Raw genomic sequence first — 20177 nt, 5'->3', positions numbered from 1 at the left:
CGGTTCCCACACATTTCTTAAATGACATGTAGAGTTCTGGTACATTTTTAAAGCTACTCTTCATGTTGCAGGAGGAGAAGTCAGTGTCAGGATTTCAGGCAGTTTAGTATATGGTACAATGTGACATTTCTTTGTAGTTTTTCTATCTGAAAATGGAGCTAACTAGCAAGAGAAGGTTGTTTGGTGCACACACGCCAACAGCAAAAACAGAGTGAACAGAGAGGGCTTTTTTTTTCATTTTGTTTTTTTAAAGCTATATCAAATTGTGTGTCATGTCTGTGGTTGTGCATAGATTCAGACTGTTATTTTTGTACCCCTAATTAGAGACGAAAACTGGCCTTTTTTTCTTGTCATTGGTGAGAAATGGTATTTGGAATCACAGCGTTACAGTTTCATTGAGCAGCCCTCAGGAGTGTTGGGTCATTCATAGTTGTGGCAGCTCACCTTCAGTGTCATGTGGGATTTTGGATGTCGGCAGCCTCAACACAAGCGCGTCCTCTCTGATGCATAACGAAGCCTTTCTTCACATCATTCTTACTTTGCTGATCCATCATTACAACAGTAGCTGAGCGCTGCCACACTCTGCTGCACGGCGTTTCAATCAACATCAATGTCAGCAGTACGAATCATCACGGCTGATTGTCAAGGTGTGTGTGTGAGTGCGTGTGTGGGCATCTGTTTATGTGTTGGCGGGCGCCCATGTGGGCGTGTATGTAAATGCTGCTGTAAGACAGCTGAATGCCTGTGCTTTACTGAGAGCTTGGCACCAGGGGAAAATGAAAAGGCCGGGAGAATAATGACAGATTTATAATTACAGAATCTTGCGTTCAGCGCTACTCAGCAACTGTCTGGGGAAGGCAATCTGGCTGTAATTTTTGCTGATCAGGCCTGTCACAGACTTAAGGGTCACACTACACTAATGCCGAAATACACACACACAAACACACAAATATGCACATGCACACAGGTGTGCGCGGTGCTTCGCTCTCGCTGTCATTTATGCAGATGTCAGGCCGGGAGAAGAACGCAAACAGACACACAAACACTCGCACTGAAATTTAATCGAAAATTGTGGCACGCCAGCAAATTGCCTGGTTAATTTGCAAGAGCTAAAAGCATCAAGTAAGCTCCAGATTCCTGGAGAAATTTATGTTTTTTTCAGTCTGCCACAAAAACACAGCAGAAACGCCAGCTCGGTGGAAGAAAGCAACAAATTCATTATGTAGAGAAATGTCTGTGAAGGTTCTCAGTCATCCAGGTCATCGTAGTCAAAGGAGCTTGCAAAGAAAAGTGTCTGGACTTCTTTAAGTTACTTGAAGACGTTTCACCTCTCATCCGAGAAGCTTCTTCAATCTCAGGAATTCGCATGATAAGGTGGGGCCAGGTTTCACAATGAACTCACCCGAAACTCTGGCTGATTGGGACCCACACCCAGTTTCACACCTTGGCTCAGGCGATTAGAGGATCATCAGGGGGTCCTTTTGTCCTTCTGTGGGGGGTCACTCCCACTAGGTTTATATCTGGGACTCTCCACCATTTGACCTTAGAACTGAAGAAGCTTCTCGGATGAGAGGTGAAACGTCTTCAAGTAACTTAAAGAAGTCCAGACGCTTTTCTTTGCAAGCTCCTTTGACTATGTAGAGAAAACAAACTCGGCTAATTTTAGAGGTGAAAGATCAGGCCTTTAAACTACTTTGCTTCGTTTTAAAAAAAAAAATGAAGGTCACACCTTGTGACGCCTGCCTCGCATCTCGAGCCCATCATTATGATTTTGTGAATTTCTAAGCAGGTTTAAGTTTAGTTGAAGGACGTTATATTAGCTTGTTATAAAGCCAGATACAAGAAACAAGCTTTTCTGCATAGTACAATGGATTTTCAACAATGGCATTGGCATATTAACATATAAGTTGTTATTATTTTACATTTAAGCTATTCTATCTTATCTCCAATGAATTCCACACCCGACAGCTTGAATTGTATGTGAGTGTGTGCTGTTTTCTCCACAACATTAAAATGCACTGCTTTGTTATCTACAGTTCTTTCATTATTAATTGCTTCCTGCCTTTGTAAGAGAACATCATTTGTCAGTCAAGCCCTCGGTGCAGCCTCTCTCTTTTTTTTTCTTTTGCAGAAGTTAAATACATTTGCTATTGTGTCAAATTGAATGAGCCGAAACCCCAGTTTGAACAGGATTACTATGCATGGTCCAGCATTCTGTCTGAGTGCAAATGTAGGGTTTTTTTGCTGTCTTGCCTTTAATCCCTGAATGAATTTGTCTCCGGCAGCCAAACACACAAAGCAGCGTTTCCAGAATAAGGATTCTCTCATTTTTATTAATATTTCTGTTTTCATTATTTTAGATTTTTGACTTTGATAATCAGAAGGTTTGCTGTAACATGGATATTTGTTTTGTTCGTTAGGTGTGTCTGCAACATCGACTGTTCCCACATCAGCTTCAACCCAGTGTGCGCCTCAGATGGTCGTTCCTATGACAACCCCTGCCAGGTGAAGGAGGCATCCTGTCAGAAGCAGGAGCGCATCGAGGTCAAGTACCTGGGCCACTGCCACGGTCAGACTCTCAAATGCACACTAGCACACTGACTCTGAAAGGCACAACAACACTTTCACAAACGCAGCGGAAGCCGTCAGTGTACCTCCATGAACAGGTGTTTGCGTCACGTTGGAGTGAAAACACGGAGGCAAATGAGGCATCGTGCAGAGCTAAATGCAGGCGGTGTGATTTTGCATCTCCCTCCAGCTGCAGCCACATTTTATAATTAAAGAAAGTTTCACTCAATCAAATTTTGGAATGGTGTGGAAAGATAATCCTCAGAGCCGCTGCTGCTACATATACAGATAATTTTACACAATGTTAATCCCTCCTTTTTTTAATGTAGTATCTTTGATATTGGCGCACTATTTCTGGGGATAAAGTTGTTTTTTTTATTAATCTCAGTGCTTTAATCCTTAAACTGAGTTATAGTTCGAATACATGTAGAAGACAGAGACAGACAAATGTGTTTTTATTTCATTTAATGTCATTTACGGTTTGTGTGGTTTAAAACCTAAAATCAGTATTATACTACCGAGTATTCTTGACTATAATGGAACTAAATGGTATTCATGTGGAGCTCCAACTACCAAAATATAGCTTTAGTTATAGATATGAAAGATTTGAAGCACCAGATTTCCATGGACCTTTTTTGTCCAAGCTGAATCTGCTCAGCAAGTCATGCCCTTAAAAACACAGTTCCTTTCAGTTTAAAGTTTGTTAGAAAAATCTTTTCAGACTATCACAAAGGTTTGAATTCAACCAGATTTTAACAATTAGCAATTTTGTTGCTATTCTGCTAATTCTGTTGAATAGTTGAAGGTTACATTTTGTTCAAAACATCAGGTTTAGTAGACTTTAGACAACTGTTGTGATTTGAGGCTATATAAATAAAATTGAATATTAACTTTTAAATCACACCTGAGTTGTTTCAAAATTGCAAATGCACATCTTAATACAAAATTTGATTTAACTTTTATTTGGTTGCTTCAAGCAACCCCAGTTACTCAAACCAGTCATTACAACCAATACAGAAGATCTCACCATATTGGACAACAGAAGATAAGGAAAACGTTACCTGGTCCATTGAGTCTCGACTTCTGCTGTGACTTTTGGATGGCAGGATCAGAACTTGGTGTAAACAACATGAAACGATGGATCCATCCAGCCTTGTATCAGTGATTCAGATTGGTGTTGGTGGTGTAATGGTGTGGGGGATATTTTCTTAGCACTTTATGTCCCTTAGCACCAAGTGACCATCGTTTAAATGTCCATCCATTTATGATCATAGTGTTTCATCTATTGCTTCCAGCAGGGTAACACACCATATCCCAAAGCTTCTTCAGTCTGTGAAGTGAAGAATTAGGGCAAATGTGGGTTCTACCCAGTACTAGCAAGGTGTACCTAATAATGTGTCCAGTGAGTGTATATCCATGGCCTGTAGACAGTCAAAGCTTAGTGTCCTCAGAGGCGAAGGCAGCACAGTGGTGCAGTGCTTAGCACTAACCTCTTAGCCAGAAAGTCTTGTTTTCTGGTCTGCTGGTCATCTGAACACTTTGCAAAGGTGTTGAGGAGAATCAGTGTCAGCCTCACTTTCCAGTTTACTGCGGCTCTCTTCTCATTATGTAACAGACTTTACTGCAGCCTGAGCTTGTCTGCACACTTTGTGGCTGGTCACCACCACCAACATTCACTTTACCGTAGTCGCAGCTAATTCCCTTGCACTCTGTGAGAGACTCACTTCCCACAGCGAACCCACTAAGTCAGACTGAGTCACTCACCAGATGCAGTTAGGCTCTGTTAAGATGTTGAGTGAAGCACTGGAGATGGACGGCGCGCTGACGACCTTATTCTTACTTTAATTATGGATTTGTTGTCTGTTGTTTTTATTGCTGCCTTCTGTGGGCTGTATGTACACGTAAGACTGCTTTGCACTGAGAGCATTATGTTTTCCAAAAGCCCATGGAAATGTAAGAACTTTCATTTTGGAATTATTTTAGGCATTATTTCCAGTCTATACAAGAATGCAACTCGGTAACCTTGTAGCTCAGCTCAGCGCAGAAACATCAGTGTTTATTGTCACAAAAGCTTCCTTTTGCAGATTGATACACCTGACACATGTCGTTTGGTAGCGGAAAAAAGTTCATACAAAAGTAAATCCTGTTGTGAGTGCTTTTTTTTTTTTTTAACCAGGTGATGATTTCTAGAAATAGTTGCTGAGTTTTTAAATAAAGCTTTTTCAGAGAGTCATTTAGTTCCATTATGTGAAAGAAGAGACAGAAATCTCCCAAACTAGGTGATTTACACCTAAACATTCTAAAAGAAACACTACAGGCTTTGATTCTGGAGTCAAATGCACCTTTTAAGATCTGTAGTTATTTTTTTAGTGTAAGAGACCATTTGAGAGGTTCTAAGTACACACAGGACAAATAGGTCTTTTGAGAAGTAATGGGAAGTAAAGCAATCAGGGCTAACGAGCCCTGGAACACAAACAGAAATCTGTATTCCCTCATGTTATGTCCTGTGGGTCAGACCACCCCGTTTGATTCTGTTTCAATCAAGGAAAAAGACAAATAGCATGAAATGGAGGCACTGAGACGACCTCATGTTAGCAAGGACTCACAGTGACACCCCGGCACTTAGATGGCTGATTATGCTCCACTTTCATGCTATTAGGAAACGGCTTCTGCTACAGTAGCTCAACAAAAAGTGCAGATAACCTTGTGAAGATATTGTTGAACCTCAGCTCCACAGACAAATTTAACCAGATACTCGTTGAATCCACTGGAGCTGCAGTCTGTTGAGCTTGTAGCGTCTCGCCGCTGGCTACGTTTTAAAATTCATTTGTTTTCTTCATTTGATTTTTCTTAAGTGGATGTCACGCATACGGGACTTGAGCTTCTGAACTCACTGAAATCTTTCTGAGTCTCTTTTCTTTTACTGTGCCTCAGGTGTTCCTGTGAATAAAGAAATAAATAAAAGAAGAAAAATAAGAAGTAAATTCTAAGTCACAGATCCAGCCACAAGTCTTGCGTCATGAATCTGAAGAATGCTTTCACAGCTTCTGTTTGAGGGAACGATCGTACTGACCTCTGAAAAAAAAGAAAAAATCAATCGCAATAAAATGATAATGATTTGAAGGTGATTTTGTCTAGCCATTGTGAAAAGTAGAACTCGATGCAGCGTCAATGGGGTGAGCAAAAATGCATTATTCCGTCTGATCTTTTCCACCCGACTCTGCTCCATTCTGGCCTTTGTTCGGTGTAATACATTAGGGGTGGCGGTTTCTGACTTGAAGAGAATGGCTCCCATTTATACGCATTAAGCACACAGGCGCACACGGCACATGAACCTTTTGTTGAGATGATAATTCACATTCAGTCCTCTTTACCTGCAGTAGCATCACTGTGCATGAGTAACCTGCGATGGAGCTGTAGGAGAGGTTGCGGTGACCTGAGCTCAGCTTTAATGTGTCTTTGGCCTTTCCAGATGACATAATTGGGAACAAAGGCGGAGATGGACACTTCGCACGGACCGACCCCACGGGTGAGTGCTTCCATGATGGTGGCAGATAAGCACATAACATGTGCTGTCATTCAAAGATGAATTTTGCTCCCAGACTTTCCTCTGTTCGTCATCCTTTCATGTTTCCCACTTGTTATAATTCATCTCTTCCTGAGGGGCAGTGGCAGATTTTAAGGGTCTCGTGTGTTTGTAGGGGAGAAAGAGGAGACCAGGAACGGACTGGCCCGCGGTTTGTCCATCCCCTGTCCAGATCGCTATAAAAACTACTGCGTCCATGGAGAGTGTCAGTTCCCCAGCGTCCTGGCTCAGCCTTCCTGCAGGTACACATGTACACACGCGCGCGCACACACACACACACACACACACACACACACACACACACACACACACACACACAGTTGTAGAGAGGTTCATAGGAAGAGGGGAAACAGAAAAACGACAATGATATTGCAAAGTGATAATACATGTTTTCGCACATGAACAGCGGATAACGTCAGGAGAATTAAATCAGGAGCTTTTTCGTGCTCCTTCTTTCTCACATGCAGCACACTGCAGGAGATAGTCTGTTTCACAGATGCGTTCTCACTTCTGGGAATTTGATTAATGCTGCAGTCACACCAGTGAAAATAGGCATGACCAAAATCATTGGGTCTGTGTGCAGTGAACTCGGAATCTCTTTGCTTTTGAATTAGCTGCTTCGAAGACCATTCGCAGTCAGCTGCCGTCTTCAAAGCGACTTTGGTGCAGCGACATGACGCTTAAAAGTGGCGGTAAGATGGAGTCCGTCTGCTGTTAGTTTGCACTGAATAGGGTCAAGTTGGCAATTACAGGCAATCTGTGGGGTGATAAAACGGCAATTAAGTGTGATAAAAAAAATAAAAATCGCAAATCTGTTGCCATCTGTTGCAAATCTGTTGCACAGAAATTCACATTAACCGCTTACATTCAGAAGCCAACCACAATCCCAAAGATCTGAAGACGTAATAAATTCAGAAATTCTCCACACATGGTCATGTAGTTGCTGCAGGATGGTCATTTAACTATAAAATAACTTGGTGGGCCTCTGGGTGATCAGTTAACTGCTGCAACTACTTGCAATCGGTCCCTGAATGCAAACAAAAAAAAAACATAACTTTGTTCAAGTCACAGGTAAGATGTGCAGGATCAGTATACAAGCCAGACACTCGCCTACCTGCTCTGTTGTTGTATGAGCACAACAGGTCACACAGACAATGCACAGAGCAGGTAAAAGGCTGTTTAATTTTTGATGTCAAATTATGATATTTGCACTTGTTTGGTTTCATTTCTGGGCGTTCTTTAGGTTAGTGTCGGTGCCTAACATAGCTGACCACTGTCTCATTATCTCTGTGAGGGTCTGGCTTCTGGCTTTTGACATTTGCCATGTCAAAAGCCAGGCATCTCGTGTCTTCCCATGACCACGAGATGCCTCCCACATAAACTGGTCACTCTCTATCGCTGGTTACCAATGATAACAGGCTTCTGAGTTCTGAGTTAGCCAGTGGAGGAAGCCTGTTGGTGGTGTGTTGTGAGACTGACAACAAATGTGGTTTGCGTCTTAAGCAAAGATACACATGTGACATATCAAGTTGCAACATTTGAACACAAGTTTGACATTCTGACTTAAAAGCTAGCCAGCCCACCATTGTTTCCTAAATATGATGTACTTGTAGCAGAGTATTCTGGATTGTAGATGGTATTAACTATTATTTATAATGAGAGAAATGGATTTTAAAAAGCTTCCCATCATCAATTTTATATTTATGTTAACTATTACGATCAGAGCGTTGGCCATTTTCTACTTATCAGTCGAGCATACCGTACTCATTAGGTTTCCACTCAAACAAACAAACCCTACACGAAGCGAGATGACTGAGGCCCGTTCTGTCTTTTTTATCACAAATTTGTTGTTCCTCTCTCTCTGTGTGATCTGCAGACACTAACAGGAAGTGTGGAATGTAAGACGGCTAATCAGCTGTAAAATTTAGAAATTCCTTGGCAAGTGCTGGAGCAAATTTATTTTTTAATCAGCCTTGTTTATTTTAAATGAATATAAGCCAGTGCGCTGAGAGCGAGAAGTGTTTAAGATCCCTCCTGCTGTAATGGTAGGACGGGCTGTTGACCAGTCAAATATGCTGCACTGCTTCAAATTAATCCCATGTTGGGTTTGTTGTTGCTTAATGAGGATGCTGGTGTTTCCATCCCCATGCTTTATGATCTAGGGTCTTATTTTGCGGTGTGCGGTGGGCTTCGGGTCTTGGACCCACAGACTTTGTGCCATCTGCAATCACACCTTTGACTGTGGTTCACATCCATACAGCACACAGTAAGAGGCTGAAGGGGGATATATACATATCAGAGAGGGTTGTGATTATAGTTGTTTTTTTAAAGTGTCAGCTTCTGCTGCAGCTGTGCTATTCACAGACAGGCAGGGATTTTTCTCAGCTTAGAATGAGCCTTTGGGGAGGTGCACTCCTGAGGATGAGCGAGCCACTTATAATAAAGGCAGTGAGTCTGGTTTACCTCACTGGACAGAAATCAGTGCATTTCCTGCTATTTTTGGTCGTTTGATAAACAAAAACCTATCAAGATTTCACAGTATTGAAAATAATACCCTAGGGCGCTCTAAATATCCTGGTTATTAAGCTTGAGTAAATGGAGCCCAATTAATAAAACGCTTTAGAAAAATAATTTAATTAGAATGCCAGTGATTTTCCTTTGGCTCACAGCGAAAGTGGTTCGAGAGGATAGCCTGCATTTACAAAAAACCCTGAATACCTTAACAATCCCAAAGACACTCTGGGAATTCATATCATTGTCTGCACAGCGCAGAGAGGCACAGCCTAAGCCCGCACTGCCACAGAAGTGCAGATGGCGTGTGTTTTATTGGTTTTACTGTATTTGTATAATGATGGCAGAAACTTACAGTAAAAAATTAATTGTAAAAAAACAGAGTAATTTGCAGTATACGACTGCATCACTTGTTATAGGATGCGATTTGAGTTTTAATTCGACTCCAGCTCACATCATAAATGGTTACATTGTGTCATGAAATGTAACACAGCCATGACTGCTTTGCAACGTGCTTAACTTTTACTAAAAGAGAGAGTTGGAAAGGAGGTTTTATTTGAAAAATATTTTAATCCAGTATCTGATCATAACCTGAATGAAAAGTCCCAACAGACCAGTTTGCTGTACTGTATGTGGAGCAGTGGTGTAGTCTATTTTACTGTAGTAGGCATACTCCCTCGCAGTAATGTATACGCCAATGATGGAGCAGCACCTCATAAACACCAAACTCCCTAACACCCAGAATATACAGGCCAAGTGAGATAGATGTCCCACTTTTTCAATAGCTATAATGGTCTGACAGCTGTTGACATCCAACATATTCTATAACAATTTACGAGTCTGAAAGTCTACAATAACTGGTCGTAAACTAACTATACTCTTATTTGCATATAGTTATTGACTTTCAGTGTGTAATTCCAAATGCTTATATCATATGGGAGAATGCTGCTGTTGTAGAGCACTAAAGAAGCACCAGTTGCAGCATTCTGAAAGTATCGGCCGGCGATGGCCTCTTATTCTTGGTTCTTTAATGAGCTAGTCTGCAAACTGCCATCTTATCAGAATTGAGGTGGATTACATCTGACAATGTGCCGCTCTAAACAAGTGTAATATATATTTTTTGACTAGAACTAGTCACAAACTGTTCAGTTTTTAATAGTTTAATGTCTGCTTGAAAATTGAAGTAAAATAACTGAGTAAATTAGCATAATAGTTAATTCCATTATCATGTTTCTGTTCATTTGCAAAACAAAACAAAATCACTCAAATAAAAGTTCTGTCAAAAAATCCTTCCATCCACCATTTTTCTCAACTGGTTATCCAGTTCAGGGTCGCAGAGGGGAGGAGCCTATTGTAGCTGTCATAGTGTGAGTGTCACCAGTCATCTTCACATTCACATCCACACCAATTTCAGAATCTCCAATTATAATCTCGCATGCATGTCTTTGGAGTTTGGGAGGAAGCCAGAGCGCCTCGAGACCCCTGCAGGTTCAAACCATTTTCTAGGGTGCAGCCAAGGGTTGGAAGGTCTTGGGTACAACGGTCTCGGATCTCATCTCTGCTTTTTGCAGATGATGTCGTTCTGTTGGCTTCATTGACCCATTACCTCCAGATTGCACTGGGCAGTTTGCAGCCAAGTGTGAAGCATCTGGGGTAAAAAATAGCATCTCCAAGTCTGAGGCCATGATTCTCGGCCGGAAAAGGGTGGAGTGCCGACTACTGGTTGCCCTTGAGTTGCTACCCCAAACAGATGAATATCTTATGTAAGTATCTTGGGGTCTTGTTCATGAATGAAGGAAGAATGGAACAAGAGACTGACAGATGAATTAGCACAGTCATCAGTGATGAAGAAGCTGTTCCAGTCTGTTGTGTTGCAGAGCGAGCTGAGCATGAAAACAAAGCCGTCAGTCTATCAGTTGATATAATCCCACCCTCACCTGTGGTCAGGTTATCTGGGTGGTGATGGACAGAATGAGAATGGAAACAAATGGTGGAAAAGAGATTCCTCTGTAAGGTGTAGAAGCTCAACCTAAGAGATCAGACATTCGGGCGGGGGGGGGACTCGAGTAGAGTTACTACTCTTCCACAACGAAAGGACTCCATCACAATGCTGTGGGCATCTGATCTGGATGCATCCTGGGCACCTCCTAGGTGAAGTCTTTCAGACATATCGTACTATGAGAAGTCCCTGGACCGACTCAGAACACACTGGCTTGGGAATGGTTTCGTATGCCCCCAGAAGAGCAAGAGAAGCATGAGAGGATGGATGGATGGATGGATGGATGGAGATGTCACATTGTTATATACAAACATTTTTAGTTTTTAGTTTTCCATCTTTGGGTGTGATCGTACAGCTGAAGCACTCAGTTTTGTAGTTGTTATGCACACAGACTACTCTGTTGCCTGAACTTTGATCAGTACAATGCTCGTGTCTACCTGCCCATTTTCTTTGTGACAAAAATATAGCCCAAAAATAAAGGAAAGGGAGGACATATCCTGGGGCATTTTAAGCAGCTACAGAGAAATCCAGGCATCTTCTTGGTGCAGATGTGGTATAAAGCAGTAAATCATGTAGTACTACACCAGTGATTTGTGGGGATGTGTGGTTACTTTGTAGCAGCCTAGTGTCATTTGCATGTAACTGTGTACAAGTGTGCGTAATAGCTCGGCGCTCTGGTGTTGCTGTGCTCTAATCATAAACTGCAGATGTATCAACATATCTGTGCCGCTGCCTTCGGATGGCTGCAGGGGATTCATGAACTGAAGCAGAAACTTGAAGCAGCTGCTGATAACAGACACTTTAAGAAACTCTCACATTCAATCATAGATAAATGCAGATGGATTTACTGGCTTTCCTGCTTCATCCATGTTCATTTATGATGTTGAATAAAAGTGATCAATTTAAATGATTTATTATTTTTATTAACCCTGAAAGCCTTATCCTGTTATTACTGCGTATTTGCTGGAATTATTAAATTTGTTATTGTTGATAAAATCTGCAAAGTGACAGCAAAGCAACAGACGCTGCAAGTCATTCTGTGCCAGCTCAGTCAAATCTTTATAAAAAAACATATTATATGTGGAAGGAGGAAACTATGAATTATTTAAAGATTCGTGCAGTGTTTGAGATTTTTAAGTTGGTATTTACAGACAAAAAAATGTCATCAAATAAATTGTAATATTAGCAAACATAACTAAAGTAAATACAAAATACAGTTTTCAAATGATGATAGACTTTATTAGTAATTTATTAGTAATTTAAATTTAAAGTAAAAGCCCCCTGAATGAAATAAGTCATTGTGTCACCCTTGACAACTGCAACTGCTAATGAGTCTTTCAAATCTCACAGCGATGCCACATTGGAGGTGGTGAAGGTTAAACCAAAGCATCTCCATCCGATTTAAGTCCAAAACCATCAGTTTGTTGAGTCATTCAGACGGAGAGCTGTGTGTTTCAGATATGCATAATCCAAGTTCACTTTAGTTTCAGGGCATGAACTGGTGGTCTGACAGAGAGCAGTTGTGGCAAGTCCTCAAGATCCTGAAGCAGCAAAGCAGCTCGCCAGACCACCACACTACCACCACCATGTTTGACTGTTGGTATGATGTTCTTGTTATGAAGTGCCGCGGTAGTTTTATGCCAGATAACGGAACTCAAACCTTCTAAAAAGTAAAACTTTTGTCTAAACAGTCCACAGAGTATTTTCCCAAACATATTGGGGATCATCATCGTCTCTTTCTTGTGCTGAATCATGAACTCTGCAGTTCTTGTGACCTCCTGATTCAACAGTAGGCTGCCTGCTCCTGAAAACGTTCACCACTGTTTCAGATTTCTCCAGTTTTGGATAATGGTTCTCGTCATGGTTCGTTGGAGTCCCAGAACCTTAGAAATGATTTTTGATAGATGTGAGTTTGCTTCTCTGCTATTCTTGAGATTGTAGGACTATGAATTGCTTTTTGAGATTGTTTAGCCTGCTTTACTTTGTCAGAAAGGTTCTATTTAAGTGACTTCTCAATTCAACAGGTCTGGCAGTGATGAGGCCTGGGTGTACCTATTGAAATTAAACCCAGCTTTGCAAAATATGTGGATAATCACAGTTAATTCATGATTTAACAATGGCAGCAATTAATTTTTCACACAGAGTCGGGTAGGTTTGAAGAGACTTTTTTCCCTTAATAAATTAAATTATCATTTCAAACATGTATTTTTGTGTTAACTCAGCTTACCTTTGTCTAAAAATGAAATTTATTTGACGATCTAAAACATTTAAGTGCGAAGAAATCAGGAAGAGGGCAAATATCTTTTCATGTATGTGTTCAGGTCGTGGCTTATGATACAATATATAATGTACCAAGTCAAACATCTGGGTCCATTCAAGAGAGAAGCTGAAAGTATATTATGTCCCATAATGTTTTTTTTACTCAAGCCGTAACCTCCAGGACTGAAAAACGAATCCAATACTCTTAGTTAAAAAAGCTCGCTATCTAGCTGGAAATTAAGTATGATCATTTGTGGCCCTAAATAACAAAACAGTCACAGCTAAAATTCTCGAAGCTGTTTGAAAATGGTAGTAGGTGGGTTTAAATACATCCATCTACTATATACAGTCTATGTTTTTACCGTCACAGAAGAAACAGGTCCAATTCTGTACTGAGAGAGTGCAGCATTTAGTTGCTTCAGCATTTAACGTTGGAATTACGGACAATTACAAACTTTAGAGCATTTTCCTTTTTTGAAAATAAATTGATGCTTTCACTGTGTGTATCAAGCTGTCACTCTAAAACCAGAGTTCATGCGAAACCGTGAATTCTGTGCACCCCTGTGCCCCTATTTTGCCGACAGACACACCAGCTGAGAATTGGCCACACAGGTGCAAATTTCATATTCATACAGGCACACAGAATACACTTAACACAGGCAGCAGAGATATGCATTTACAAAAAGGCACACTGAGGAATGATATTAAAACCCACCACCCACACACCAAGCCAGTATACATGTGTGCTGCTCAGGTCTGCCATCTTTTACAGCCTGATAGTGTAGCAGCCAGGGGGTCTCGGAGTCTCTCGCTGGCGCTATCTCTCTCTACTTTCTCTCTCACCTCGATCATCCCAGAGGTTCTCTTTGCATGCTGAGCAGCCAGGGAGTGCGGAGGGTCTCTGCTGCCCCCTGATGGCTGTACGAGGCAAAGTCTGTATCTTAATGTGAAGGAAAGCGCAGCGGTCTCTGTGGGAGTGGTGCATGTCTGTGACTGTGTGTGTGTTTGTGCGGTACACGAGTGTGGAAACCAAGCACAACCCCCGAACAGAACAAGGTTGCAATGTTCATCTCGTACGCTGTCAGGTCGAAGGGATAGAGAATGTGAAGCAGGTTGTGTGTTTGTGTGTGTGTTTTGTGCCAAACAAGGATGTGCAGGTGTTGGTGGGTAACAACCTCCCCAGAGACAGGAAAAGCAGGTAAAGAGGAGATGGAGGAGAAGGGGAGATTAAAAGGGGGACTGTTTTAGCTCATCTCTGAGGACAAAGATCATCTCCATTAGTCTTTTGTGTGTGTTTGTGTGTGTTTTCCCACTCAAGGTCTACACCAAGCTGGCAAAACCTGTAGTATTATGCTGCCGATTGCATCCGTAAAAGACTACCTCTAAATACAAAATGCTCTAAATACAAAAGGGTTTTTGTCTGTTTTACCCCACATGTCCTTGTATGGAAGCCAGGCTGTATCTGACACACAAAGGCAACAGTGTAGCCAAGCTTGCAACACCTGTCTTCATTTCTTTTGTATCAGGTTTTTTGGTGAGAGTAACAAGTTCAATAAGATGTTTTGGGTCATTGTTGTTTGGACTCTAATTTACACTTTTGATATTTGCTGGACTTTTTTAAATTCTGAAATAATTTTGGACTAAACGTAGCAAAACAAACTTGTGGTATGAACCCAGCATTGTTCATTTTGACTTCACTTTTTTGCAGGGTGGTGAAATTTGGGTATTTTTTGTTTTGTTTTGTCAGATGTCAGAAAATACCCTCGAAATAAGCGCAGAGGTATCAACCATACAGCCAGTGGGCTGGAACCATCCAGCCAAACATCTGGCCCATTAGAGAAGGCTGTCAGTCTCGCCCCAGCCTGAGGTCTAGAGCTCTTCACAGCCACGCTAACATGTTTTCAAGTAGGAGCTGGTGTCATTCAAAGCAATATTTGGGACTCAGGGTTTGACACACGTTCAACACCCATATGGAAAAGATTAGTATAAATTAGATATGTTGTAAAATGCACATTGGTTGTGCATGTTTTCAAGTATGTTCTAGCATGTATACATGCTAGAGGGTATGAATCTTTGTGAAATTATGATTTATGATGTATTTAAAATTGCTGTGGCTTGCTGCTGTCCAACTTTAGATCTGTGATGTGGTATTTCACAGTCACACCTTGCCTCCCAGTAATGCTATCACTGTCTTTTCTTTGAACGTGTCTGGAAAAACACTCTGGACCCAGACTGTTTATACATTTGAAAACTAAGTTAAGAAAAGACAAATGAATAAATCTCTCAAAACTAAGTAAATTATATTTCTTTAAAATGTGACAAGGATGCCACCAAACAGGCTTTCTATCCATTGTTTTCAGAGTTTGGTTGTATAAAGATGTCAAATGCCTAATTATAGATAGCAAAGCTCAAACTGTCATACAGTATAAAAAATGAGACAATATCATTGAATACATAGAAACTGAGCTGTGGAAGTGGGCATACTTACTGCTGTCATGCTGGCAAAGACCCACACAGGCACACCAGTTCCACACAGAAAGGTGTGTCTTGTCTCCTAACCACTCAACCAACTACGTCACCCAACTTTGCACCACCTAGGTTTTCCATGTTGACTCGCATCCAAGTACTAACCAGCTCACCAGCTCACCCGACCATAACCTGCAAGACAAAACTCTGTGTTTGCATCTTTGTTTTTCAATGTGCACATTTGAAAATGCAGATTCTTTAGCCTCCACCAGGGGGCAGCACTCTTAGCAAATTCCTATGCACAAAGAAAGCGCTACAAACAACAAGTAAAGTGATGAATCCAAGGAGCAGGTGTTCTTTATAATGACAGAAAATGAACTGAATGTAGAAAAGCTGGGACCTATTGCTGCTTTTGCATCTCTTATTCTGTTGTTACTGATCTTTGTAAGCAGATAGTTTATTAAATATATGTACCTATGTCCTTATTTACATCAAAAAAGGACACATTTTAGATTTTCTCTTTTTAAGATGGTATGTGGCTTTTCTTGAAATGTGGCTCAAGTGGCTTGACCTACTTGGGATGAGCTAAATGAGTTTGGCACCCCAGATAACAAATAGTTAATATCTATCCACCCCGAAGATCATTTCCTGAGAAGGTTTTCTATAGATTTTCTATTTTCTAAAATAAAATCTGGATTTTATTTTTGTCCTAAGGTGTCAATGACAGCTCGAGCGCCACAGCTCCCCACAGCGAAAGCTTTGATTAATCGTTCAGTGTTTGATTTCACACACTGATACCAGCGCCGCACCACAAGATGGATGTATCATGACCGAATTGCATCATGCTTTAATTATAGTCCCTGCAGTAACTGTTCTTACATTCCATTATTCCCTGAGTGTCTTCCCTATTAATCTCCTGATATCAGAAGCTTGTAAGAGAAAACACAAGGAGCCCAACCTGACCAATCGCACTACTTGACGTTTTCATCTGGTTGCTTTCAGCACTTCACTGTGGCAGCTACATGTGTATGTTCTATACAGACACACAGCTTAACACACTATCTATAATGGCAGCATTAGTATGCCCACAGGCCTAGAACAAAGAGAAGATTATGCATTTTTATACCGCTAACCGCAAACCCCATCAGTCATGTTCATCTGAACAGCTACAGCTAAGGAAAAAATAAAGTCACCACACTGTCACAGAAATGCGGCGTTCCACCGCAATGTCTTTATCAAACACTCGGTGACGTTTCAATTAGAAATGCTAAAAATAATGAACCTGTCACTCCGTGCACAGGAATGACTCGCTTTCTCTCTCACTTTCCCCCCACTCTTGTGCGTTTGTGCGTCTGTGTGTGCGTGATCTCAGCTGTCACTCGGGTTTTAGGGGCCCCCATTGTGACATCAAGGAGTACAACGTCCTCTATGTGGTGCCAGGCTCCGGCAAACTGCACTATGTCCTCATCGCCTCTATCATCGGAGCACTCCAGGTGGTCATCATCTGTGTGGTGGTGCTCTGCATTACCAGGTGAGTCATGCTCGAACACACACACATATACAAAAACAGCCTACTAATGAGCCTGGGTGTGTATCTGGGAGTTACAGACTCCTGAGCATGTAGGCAACAGCTGAAAGGTCACCGAGGTTTTGGGCACACATAGAAAGTACTGTCACGTTCTCAGGGGGCACACACACACACACACACACACATATCTGAAAACCTGCAGGTGTGTATGCAAGCACAGAAACCCACACATATCTGTATAGTCCAGCATGCACACACACACAGACACTTGTGTTTTAACATAAGCATTTTGTATTCACTATAAAAACCCACCCACACTCAGAGCCACAAACACACACATTCACATATAGCCTGCAGCTTGTCTGCCTCTGGCTGACCTAAGCAATTTATGACATTTAATAAAAGATTTTAAAGGAGTTTTGACCGAGACAAAACTGCTCCTCCGAGCAAAGGAGGGAGGAGGAGGAGGGGCGAAATGAGAAAGTGGAGCAGGGTGAGAGGGTAAGGAGAGGAGATAAAGAAGCAAAGAGAGAATTTATAACACGAAATACAGCGACAGCAACACTAATGTGTCCTGCAGCGTAGCGATATCCATTTAACACAAAAACATACTTGAAAATTCTTCTACGAGTCGAAAGGAATGAACTTCCAAGCGAATCGACGCAGGCGAGCGTTTCAGCGGTTACTGACTCGCTCCGTCTCTGTCAAGCCGATCGAATTTGCGCGTCATTTGTTGCGTTTTATGAATGTTGCTGGAGTTTTATGTGATTTCTGTTTGTTGTAAAGATTTGCCATTCAGTTAAAGGACAAACAGGGGGAAGTGGAAAAGGTCATCCCTATGCTTTGCCTCTTGTGCAAGAGATTTTGTGACATCTTGGAAAAGGTCTGTTCAAAAGGACTTCCCTGCAAAATACCATGTTTCCACCATTTTATTTTTATTATTCGTTACTTCTGTCTTATAAAATGAACAGAACAAACAAGGCTTTTATAACTTGAACTTCTTCTGTGGAGCCCAAGCCCTCTGGTTCCTATGAAATTGTTGGCAAAGACAATATTTTGTTTGATTTTTCAAAGATGAAGATGTTAGTCATTTCCTACAAATTCAGCATCTTATGAAATGCTATTTTCTGTTTCTGTTAAAAAAGAAAATCATCTCTCTACAGATTGTCCTCTCATTTTCCCGCTACAAAAGTCTCAAACAGGTGTTCATCTGATTTGTTTTCAGATGCTTCTTTTGTTTTTGCAGCAATAAGTTTTGCAAGCAACGCTGAGTATTGCTGAATAGCATGGCTATGTACTCAGAATCACACGGAGTGCTTTGGGTTGTTTGGCACCAGAACGTCAGGCACAGATCCTTTGGATGCTGTGGGGTTGCTGGGTGGGGCTTCCATGGATCGGTCTTTTTCTGGCAGTCTAATTGGGATCAGAGGTGCTTGAAAGTCCTTCCAATGCCCTGGGATCTTTGTTATGTTCCCCATTTGGAGGTGAATGCGGCATACATCAGTGTAGCTGCAGTCACACAATCAGACACAGCTGAAACAAATCGCAAAGAGGCTGCTCAGTCTCCAGTTGTCAGGGAATACATTTCTCCCTAGCAACCTGTGGTTGCCAGGGGGCCACTAACTGGTCCCTGGCGTGACTGGAGCTTTAACAAATTTCTCAGTGACTGCCAACAACCACTCGCCAATCGATCGCGGAATGCAAACCTTTCAGTAGGTGTGACTCTCCGGTCTCTCGGCCTGGTGGATGTGGCCTTTGGGGGTTGCACGAGTCAAAGAAGCAGGCACATGAATCCCAAACTCAGACTTATTAACAGTGAACCTGAACATATGCAACATAAAAGAAAGAAGCAGGCTCTAACTGTGATTTACAAATGTGTTTTTCTTCATGCTTGTTTAAGGTTACAAATTAAGCTTTACTTTATTTTTAGTATTCTTTTTTTAATACTCAATTTGTTGGTGCTGTTACATTCTAAACTGTAGTCATTTTTAAAAAAGGTGATTTTTACTCATTTTTCAGTCATATTGCGTGTATCATGAATTCTTTTGGTCATTATAATCGTGTGCTAACATCTGTGTCCCTGACAGGTGATTTACATGAAAAAGGTTTGGGACCTCTGCTTTAAAGTATTAAAGCAGAGGTATTGTATTGTATTAAAGCAGCAGTCTGCCATCCATGTTTCTCCCTTTAAAGTCTGAGTTATTAGATTAATATTAAAACAGTAATTCATCTTCTTCGTGATTTTGTGTTTCAGGAAGTGCCCACGGACCAACAGGATCAACCGGCAGAAGCAGAACAATGTCCACTTCAGTTCAGAGAATACCATGCGCGCCTCCACCCGACTGATCTGAGCCCAGACACACCAGACAGAGTCCCCTCTCCACGTTACGGAGCACTGTGGCGTTAGATGTTTCTTCCCCGCCCCCAAGTAGGCCAACCCTGAAAATTAGCATCTGCTTCCCATCACTCTTCGCCCTCTCTCCCAGTATGAACTCAAAGAATGTCCATGGAGGATGGTGGCAAAGCAAAGACAGAGCTGGCACACAAGTGAGGTGACAATGATTACACATTGGAGAAATGCTGTCATCAGTCACCGCCGCCGCCAGCCCCCTACCCATGCCCATGTGTCTCCTTGCACCTTTTTCTGAAGGTTTTTCCTGAAAAAAACTAAACAAAACACGAACTATGAGGACTCGGGAGGGGGGGGGGGTGCGGAGGATACTGAATGTGTGTGTGTGTGTGAATGTGTATTAGATGTGTGCACTTTGGTAGAGGTGGGCTAGCTGTTCTTTGTAGATGAGGGGTACAAAGCAAATCGGGGTAGTGCAAAGCAGGGTATCTGGCTTTTAATGAGGTGTGTGTTCAGCCTGGGAGGGGGGTGGGGGGGTTTGGGGGCTACACGTGATGCCTTGCACCTTGTGTTATAGGAGACCTTTGACAGAGGGCACAATGTTATTATAGAGCTCTCTGTTCGGTTGTGACGATGACGTCAGCTACTGTATCTTGGGTTCTATTTCCAATAGTTATTACTACGTTGTCTTGATGGGGTAATTTTTCTGTAAATGTAAATAAATAATTTATATCACGAAATGTAACATATTCTGTGTCGGTCTTTGTCTGTTTTGAAGCAATGACATGTTGGTAGTGTTTATTAGTGTCATAATCATAATCTGTATCACCATCCATCCATTTTTCTCAGTGTTTTCCTGTTTCTCCAGGGGGATACTGAGGCACGGTGAGTTATTGGTTTACACCAGTGT

At 41.6% G+C, this 20177-nt stretch overlaps 1 protein-coding gene across 1 annotated transcript in view; it reads left to right on the top strand.

Moving 5' to 3' along the window:
* The window catches only part of LOC147312023 (tomoregulin-2-like), a 131986-nt gene extending 112203 nt beyond the window's left edge, over positions 1 to 19783 (top strand). Inside the window, exons 6-10 of the mRNA XM_086265954.1 lie at positions 2421 to 2569; positions 6041 to 6097; positions 6270 to 6396; positions 16762 to 16920; positions 19172 to 19783. Coding sequence (XP_086122080.1) covers positions 2421 to 2569; positions 6041 to 6097; positions 6270 to 6396; positions 16762 to 16920; positions 19172 to 19268 — 589 coding nt within the window. The 3' untranslated portion in view covers positions 19269 to 19783. The remainder of the gene's footprint in view (positions 1 to 2420; positions 2570 to 6040; positions 6098 to 6269; positions 6397 to 16761; positions 16921 to 19171) is intronic.
* Positions 19784 to 20177: the final 394 nt, after the last annotated feature.

The sequence above is a fragment of the Aulonocara sp. 'chitande type north' Nkhata Bay genome, linkage group LG16 (assembly GCF_057382095.1).
Source record: "Aulonocara sp. 'chitande type north' Nkhata Bay isolate Kocher_YH1m ecotype deep benthic linkage group LG16, A_spYH_male_GT1.1, whole genome shotgun sequence".
Classification (NCBI taxonomy): Eukaryota; Metazoa; Chordata; class Actinopteri; order Cichliformes; family Cichlidae; genus Aulonocara; species Aulonocara sp. 'chitande type north' Nkhata Bay.
The sequence above is the reverse complement of the archived record's forward strand: the minus strand, read 5'-3'. Positions and strand labels throughout refer to the sequence as shown.